Raw genomic sequence first — 9,519 nt, 5'->3', positions numbered from 1 at the left:
TACTTAAGTAAATAGCATTTGATACTTAATGTATTTATTTTTGAGTGAAATACTCAAATGATGCTCAGTGTATCAAACTATATGTTATCATTGTTTTCCTTTAACAACTTTTTCAATAAAGAATTATATATCCTTTTATGTATTTAATTTAACTAGTAAGAAACTCAAGCGAATTTACATTACACACTTATACTAAACACATATTTATAAAGTTTGAATTCATATTTTAATTGATTAAAAATAAAGATTAATAATATGTACAAACTTTAAAGCATTGATTTGTACTTATAATAAATCTTACTCTCGATTCTCTAACTTCAATTATCTAAAATAGTAGGAAAAAATATTTAAAAGATAGACATTAAAATAAACCGTCTACAATTGATATCTCAGATATACGTTTATATCTACTCGTGAATCTATGTCGCAAGAACCTTCATTATAATGAACAATCTATTGATAAATTGAGAAATAACAAAAGAAAAATGTAAAAGGTGGACATTAAAATGAATAGTCTACGCTAGTATCTTATAAATCATCTACCAGTTAATCTATTTCATGTATTTAGTTGGCTAACATTTATATAGTTACAATATATAATCATTTATGTATCAATAGTTAAATTTTTACTATTTATAAAAAAAATGGTAATTTATAAAATTATTGTAACTTATTTTTGTTTATAAAAGTAATTATATTAATATGTAGATTTTTTTCGTTTATAAGTGTCTTGAACTTGTGTGACAATTTATAAAAATATTTTAATTTATTCATGTTAAAAACAATTGTATTAATATTTGAATTTATAAAATGATAGTACAGTTTTTACCATTTATCATTATTTTTTCATGATTATTATTTATCATTATTTTTTTATAACTACCATTTATATTTTTTTGAAAGAGATTTTGTTTTGTTTTAGTAATTTATAAGTCTAAATAATTATAAAATATATTTTATTTCAAGTAAGAATTATGAATTTTAATAAAAATAATTAAATAATAAAAAAACAAATTAGTAGTATTAGACACCTAAAAACCAAAACAATATAAGCATGTCATATTACCTTAAAAAGACATAATTAAATATTCATTTTTTACTTAAAATTTAACTAATTACAAATGAAAATCTAATATATAGTTTTACATATAATTTATCAAATAATTATTTATAATAATTTAATATATATTTATATTAATTGTATGATGAATACAAGAGATAATTTAAAAATATTTATTTAACGGATCTAAATTGATTTAAAAAAACTAAAACTAATAAAATTAAGAAATAAATAATAATTATGAGGAATTATTTAGTTTTCAATTCAATAATAATGATTTCATTCAATAATAAAATTTCATAAAGTCTATTACGACATCGACAATCTTTCTGGCTGTGGCGGTGTTAGCAAGAGAAGTGGCTTTAGGGTTTCTCCAAGTTTATTGGAGTTTGCAATGTGTTTATGGCTGAAGTTTGGGGAGTTTATGAAGGTCTCAAATTATCCTCCTCAAGAGGTTTTGGAAAAGTCATTATTAATATTCACTCCAAGAGAGTTATTAGTGCAATTTTGAATAAAGAGAATAGTGGTGATTTCAACTTGGCTCTAATTCGGCAAATTCGTGTTTTAATGGCCAAGCATGATGTTGTGAAGATTGATCATACATTTTGCGAAGCAAACAGTGTTGCGGATGAGTTAGCAAAGGTTGGGCGCCGTTTGAAGACCGGTTGTAAAGTTTATGATGAAGTTTCTGATTTCCTCTCGAACCTTCTTCACAGAGATTCCTCTGGTTTATCTATCCTTAGAGTGGTAGCTGTGTAGTTTTTCTTTCTTTCGGGCTTTGGCCCTCTTGCTTATAAAAAAAAATTCATAAAGTCTACGTTAAACGATATTTGACATTATTATTGTAATTATCATTTAATTGCCTTTAAGATTTAAGAAAATCAAAATTTTGAATTAAAAGCTAAAAAATTTGGGTTCCCGTATCTACATTAAAAAACTTTTCAGCTCCTCGTTTGACCTTTCAGATTAATTGCATTGAGAAGCGAAAAATTGAAAGGTCGCATATTTTTTGTTATTGATCTTTTGTTCTATATTACTGATCTTTAGGTAAGGCAATGTCTTCGTTCTTCCTCGTCCTCCACCTCTTCGATCTGTAACTTTGTTAACCAAAGTGAAAACATTTTAAACGACAAAGAAAAAAAACGAAAACACAATTTTCTTTTGAAGCAAAATCGAACGCGAATTAATCTCAAACAAATGGCTTTATAACAATTTGTCCTCTGACATTGTAGTGATCTGCATTATTAATTCACTGAACTTCTCTTGCTTCCACGCAACAAAAATACATGAAGTGTAGTCTTGTTTGACAGAATGTGTACTCATTGAGAGAAAGAAAAGAGTAATAACATAATCAAACAATTTAGCAAAGAAATAGTAAATGATTTAAAGAGTTAACATTGATTCAAAAGACAAAAAAAATATAAACAAATAGGAAACCTGTTGTTGGATTCGAGTCGTATCAGCGGGTGATAAACAAACAGATTCCATAACATCTACAATTGGACTTGCCATTAGCTTGGTATGATAAGTTGAAACAACAACAACAACGAATAAACAACCACTTAGTTTACGATCATAGGTTGAAAAGACCTAGAACTAAATAAAAATGTATAATCTAGAGTAGAAATCTATATGCAAGCAACAACACGAGTTCTTCTTTCATTTTTTAGAACAAATCTAAACCATAACTTAGCAACAACAAAAAAATCAGAAGCCAACATAAACCAAAACGAAATAATTGAAGGGATCAAGGATATCGCGAGGAAACTTAGTGTGCGGCTTGTGATAGTTGCATATCTAAAGACAGCGGTTTGTGGTGGTTGTTTTGCGGTTTCGTGGAGGTTGTCCAAACCATCGTTGTTGTCAGTTCAAGTATATTCATCATTTGCAATGGCAGTGAGCCATAGTTTCTTTTATAGGTTGTAACAACATTGCAAATATCACATAATCCATGAAACCAAGATTAAACTAAAACATTGTAACAACAACAATAATATCATATAATCCTCAAATGAATGATGGAACTAAAGCAATGTAAAAGAGATGCAGCAAAGATGGATGATTGAAATTGCAAATGGATTATATGAACACACAACAAATACAATTTTGACAACATAAAGTTAGAACAAAACAGAGAACACAAAAATTGGAAGATGGAAACAATACCTGCTTGTTGCAGAGGCTCAAATTTGGAGGATGAGATGTGGGTTTGAAATGGATTTCATTTGCCCTTTTATGTTTTACAAGAATGATACAAAGTTTAAAAGTTTGAACGATGCAGTAATATGGGAGGTTTTGTGGTTACATTTTTCAAAGTGGCAATAGAAAAGCTGCATTAACTAATCGTGATTCAAACTTTCATTTAGTGGGTTGGATTTTCAAAAATAGTTTCAAAAACCATTCAAACGACTCCAGTCAATTCTAGAAAATTCACTAAAATTCTTAATAAATCACTATTGTCCAAGACCCAATTTAGTTTTACAAAAAAAAACTTTTTATAACAGAGCTCACTAAACGCCCTTGGCTTGCTAAGCGGACCTGCGTTTATGCAGAAAAATTCTACAACTGTTCGCTACTACCACAACCGCTAATTCCACCAAAAATCCATCTTAGACAGTCCGGTTTTACAAAAGAATCATATATTCATGCTCCCCCAATCGTATAACATCTATTGGGACCTTAAAAACACTATTCTACGACGTCACTTTCGACACCAAATTTACGGTCAAAACGAAATTTCACGAAACACAACAACAACACCAATTATCATACAATATAAGTCATACAATACACATACAACACATAGCAACAAGAATCATCATCAAAGCATCAATTTTATCAATTGCATATAATTTCTCTTCAGAACCTAAGTCATCAACATGACCCAAAACCCCATTCCTACATACAAATCATCATACCTAACCTCATAGAGTTAGAACCACACCCTTACCTTGGATTGAAGGTGCTTTACTCTTTCGATGGAATCTTTTCTCTAGTCTCTTTATGCCTGTCCAAAATTCTCTATCTTCTATATTTTCCCAATTCTCTTTTCTCTCTTATTTTATTAATTTCTTACTAACTTTCATCACTCTAATGAACTTAACAACACACCTCAACTAATTCTAATGTTAACACCACAATAGGCCCAATTAACTAATCAATCATTTATTCTATTATTATTATTATTATTATTATTATTATTATTATTATTATTATTATTATTATTATTACTACTACTACTACTACTATCCAACTATATACTAAAATAGCATAAATACCAATGTCTAGCCACACCTTCATGTTTCTACACATTTAGGCATACATCCCTCCAACAACACAAATGCACAATTTAATCACAACTTCAGAACTCTTCACACGTTTCTCTCAAGTTTCTCTCACGTTTCTCTACTAGAGTTAGGAAATGAAGAAGAAATGAAATGTGAAAGGACATACTCCATCCGTCCCACAATGAGTGATTCATTGGGTCATTTCACACATATTGAGAAAAGTGTATAAAAGTAAAAGAGAAAATAATATTTTTACCTATAGTGTCCCTGTCTTGTATTGGGAATGATGAAATTTTAATTAATTAAAGGGTAGAATTGAAAAAAATGTATTGGAAATTGAAATGGGTCATTCATTTTAAGACACTATTTTATTTCAAATGAGTCACTCATTATAGGACGGAGGGAGTATGTTACTATCTTAATGCGCACTTCAGATTTCTTCCACCTCAGCATCTAATTTTCACATCAGAGCCATTTGACAATTAATTTTGACTTTCACTAACGAATTTAACAGAAAAGACAAATATATATCATCTTTCTAATAAATAAAATATTGAATTGGTTTTTTAAAAGAAAAATGACCAAATTGAACCCAAAATTATGAGAAATTAATTTGCCACCCCCTTTTTATACTTGCCAACCCCTCCCCCCATTTTACGTTATTCTCAAAATGCCCCTGACACTATTTACTAAAAAAATTTACCTTTTTCTGAAAAAAAATTACTATTGCCGAAATCATCAAAAAATAAATTTCCGGTACCGCAGAGCAAATTTCCGGTACCTCTTTTTGGTCGATACTGGATATTTTTTGTTTTTTATAAAATTTCGGTATCCATTTACCGGAATTTTAAAAAAAATTGGGTGCAACTTAAAAAATTAAGTCCCAATATTATCGAAAATTTCAAATTACCGGTATTTTTCATGTACCGGAAATTTCAAATTTCTGGTAATATTGGTGATGTGCATTCTTAAGTCCCAATATTACCGGAAATTTCAAATTTCCGGTATTTTTTATATACCGAAAATTTCAAATTTCCCGTAATATTGGTGATGTGCATAGGAGGATGTAGTGAATTGGTAACATTGGTGACCAAATATCCGGTAAGATGAAGGTTTTAATTTTTTCTGTACCGGAAATTTCAAATTTTCGGTATCAATTTTAACTTCTCCATATACCGTAAATTTGAAAAATCCGGTACCAAAAATTTTAATTTTCCGGTATGTAGCATCAAGCACGGTAATATTAATAAAATCAACAAAATTTCAAAAATTTATATAAAATTTCCGATACCATACCTGAGAATTTCAAAAAATCCGATATTATATGGAAATAATTTGGTAAAAATACCCTATTTAAAAAGGTGGCAGCTATAAAATGGAAGTGGCAAATTAAATTCTTCATAGAGAAAAAAAATGTACTATTAAACCCTTTGTATAAAATACATCATCAAATGTCTTTTTTGTTTCATCTATAGTATCTATATTATATGCTAACACATGTCATCATCCTCAAAGAAGAGCTAGATTATCTAGGTGCTGGTAATAAATGGCCGGCAGCACCGATTCAACAAAGTCATACTCTCGTCGCTAACGTGTCTTTCAATGTTTGAAATTTGAAACAGGATTGAAGAAAATGAGAGTGGATTCCAAAAGATAAATATGTATTGTTATTGCCAAATGGAAGAGAAAGATCTATTATAATGTCAATGAAAGGGAAGTAGATGGGTGAAAGAAAGTAAAAGAAATTGGAAAAATAACCTTAAGGCCAAGTGAAGGGATTAATTTCTTTCTTTCATTATTACTCCAAATCTGAGTTGGATCACCGGAGATCTAAAAAGAAATGGAAAAAAAAAACTAATAATCTAATTTGACCTCACAAATTTTCTTGTAGTCTAACTAATATCCCAGTGAAAAATAATAAATTAGTTTGTTGGTTAATTATGATTTATTATAGGGTTAAATGGCTTTCACAAAAAAAATTTAGTCTTCGACTACTGGGCATTTGATTTTCTTGACTCGACATATTGTATAAGCAAAACGCAATTAAAAACATTGTCATACCCAGGATTCGAACCTGTGACTATTACCTAAAGAAGAACCATGTTCAACCAACTAAGCTAATGCTTTTTCTTGATTTTATTGTTTCAAAATCAACTTATATTTAACAAGTTAATACTAACAATATATAACAACAGAACTAATAATCTGGGAGTTCTATATATTATACATTAATAATCCTTTTATAACAAACCATGCATGTACCGTTTTTTTATATAATTGTGTTATAAATTGTTTCTTAAATAATTGTGTTATAAATCGTTTCTTAAACATTCAGTATATTTAATAATTTATATAAACTTTTTTTTAAAATAATTTTAATAAACGTTTTTAATAATTTTTTTAATTAACGTTTTTTTTATAAAGTTGAATAATTTTTTTAAAGTTGAATAAAGTTTAATAATTAACGTTTTTTATTTTATAAAGTTGAATAATTTTTTTAAAGTTGAATAAAGTTTAATAATTAACGTTTTTAATTTTTTTAATAAACATTTTGTTTAATAAATATGTACAGCTTTTTAAATAAATTTAAAAAAACATTAAAATTATTCAACGTTAATTAAAAAGGTTTATTAAAATTATTAAAAAAAATTTATATAAATTATTAAATAATACATTTATATAATTATTAAAAAATTATTATATGTACAGCTTTTTTTATATTTATATAATTATATAATGTTTTTTTTTTAAATTATTCAACTTTTTAAAATTATGTACAGCTTTTTAAAAAAAACATTTAAATAAATTTAAAAAAAAACATTAAAATTATTCAACGTTAATTAAAAACGTTTATTAAAATTATTAAAACTGAATAAAAATGTTAATTAAAATAGTGTATTAAAATTATTAAAAAAATGTTTATATTAATTATTAAATAATACATTTATATAATTATTAAAAAATTATTATATGTATAGCTTTTTTTTATATTTATATTATTACAGTTTTTTTAATTTATATAAACATTTTTAATAATTTTATTTAAATGTTTTATTCAGTTTTTTTTATAATTATATAAATGTATTATTTAATAATTTCAATAAATGTTTTTAATTAACGTTTTTAATTAATGTTTTAATTATATAAATGTTTTTTTATAATTATATAAATGTATTTTTAATTAACATTATAATTATATAAATGTATTTTTAATTAACGTTTTAATTATATAAATGTTTTTTATAATTAAAAACGTTTTAATTATATAAATCTTTTTCTAAAATGATTTTTAAAAGTTGAATAATTTAAAAAAAAAAAGCTTTTTTATAATTATGTACAGCTTTTTTGATTATATAAATATTTTTATAAATGTTTTTTATAATTATATAAATGTTTATATAAATTATTAGAAAAATTATTATAAATGTTTATTAAATAAAACATTTAAATAAAATTATTAAAAAAACGTTAATTAAAATACATTTAAATAATATAATTATATAATTATTAAATAATACATTTATATAATTATTTAAATATTATTACAGTTTTAATTTATATATTATTGAAAAAGAATGAAGTATTAATATATAGTACTCCTTTGCAACTATAAACAACTAAACATGCATGGTGTGGTGGTAAGCTAGCAGCAATGTAGCCTTATTAACCTGGATTCAAATCCTAGTTTTGCAATTCTTAATTTACAATTTTTCCAAGATTGATTTAAATATTAATGTTATTCCAGATTAAATTAATTCGCAATAAGATATTAAGATTATGAGAAATCAAATGAATTTTTAAGTAAGAAAGATGATCTTTATTTAAATTTATCTATTAAAGTCGGACAAAACACTCTTTTTTTAACTTTATTTATTAGGATGTGTTTGTTTTATAGATATAAAATATATTTTCGGGAATATGACATAAAAAATACAATTATTTCATGTTGGTTTCAAGTATTTTAAAATTAGGGAAATGCTAACGAGTGTCCCAGGGGCACTTGTTAAGAGTTTAAAAAGGTAAGCAATACTTATATTTAATGTTTTAGAAATGAAAATAACGGACTTTTTTAAACAATAACAAAGTTTGTTTTATTAAAATATCGTGTATTCAATGTATTGGATATTGAAATAAATCATTTATTTAAGGAATTTTTTCTTTATATGGAATGCTTAAAGAGTGCCCCTGAGGCACTCGTTAGCATGACCCTTAAAATTATTATCGGGTATTTTTTTATTTTCAGAAATTATTTTACACATGACATTTTTTATAGTTATTCCATATATAAAGAGAGAGAATCCAACATTTCCATTTAGAATAAAGTTAACTAACTACAACTTTCCACTAGTATTCACGTTGATATTTATTTTTTATAATTTTAAAATTAAATAAAATATGTAAATGTTCACAGGAAATTTTAGTTTTAGCCAAACATATGGATAAAAATATTATTTATAGAAATAACAACCCTGGTAATATATGATTCCAATGAATGTTATTTCATAATGAATTAGATGATCCAATTGACTAGATCCATTTAGATACATAGATCATATTTTCTCATATTTCTATTCAACACTAATATTAATTATTTATTTATAAACTTGAAAAAATTGTATTGGACTTTGTCAGAGAAGCAGCTCATAAATCAATTAGCTTAATAACGTCATGAAAAGGCTACAGGAAGAATTTGGCTAGTACGATATGGCGAGTCACAAATTGTCTAATTTGATCCATCTTTCATGGAGCATGGGTTGTCCGACCCAAACTCGTGTTATTCAAGTGGCAACTGCGCTAATATGTGTGAGGTCACGTGTCTTTGAAAAGACCAATGTTTGCCACTTTTCTAAAGATAAACTCACTCCTTCCTACTAATGAGGAGACATGGTCTTATTATTCTCACGCTTTAGTTAAGTAGTTGGGAAGGAACCGGTTCTTCATCCAACAATTTGGCTCTCGAACTAAGCCTATCATAATCCATAGGGTTGGGAGGCTATTCATTATTCAAAGATATAGCATACTCACAACTCTTTTATATTTTCTCAAATAAGAGGGTTTGTCGTCTTCATTGTATTTTCGCAAGTCCAATTGGTGCCCATCGCGTGGTCTTGGTAAAACTAAACTATGCAAAACTTCCATTTAACTTTCAATCACCTTGGTCATATTTCTCAA

General features: G+C 26.3%; 1 protein-coding gene across 1 annotated transcript; it reads left to right on the top strand.

Moving 5' to 3' along the window:
- Positions 1-1,462: 1,462 nt before the first annotated feature.
- On the top strand, positions 1,463-1,819 carry LOC131619382 (uncharacterized). Its single transcript, XM_058890485.1, has one exon. The coding sequence runs from the start codon at positions 1,463-1,465 to the stop codon at positions 1,817-1,819; it is 357 nt and encodes a 118-aa protein (XP_058746468.1).
- The last annotated feature ends 7,700 nt before the right edge of the window (positions 1,820-9,519 follow it).

The sequence above is a fragment of the Vicia villosa genome, linkage group LG7 (assembly GCF_029867415.1).
Source record: "Vicia villosa cultivar HV-30 ecotype Madison, WI linkage group LG7, Vvil1.0, whole genome shotgun sequence".
NCBI classification, from domain to species: Eukaryota; Viridiplantae; Streptophyta; class Magnoliopsida; order Fabales; family Fabaceae; genus Vicia; species Vicia villosa.
Note: the sequence above shows the minus strand (reverse complement) of the source record. Positions and strands in the feature narration are given on the sequence as shown.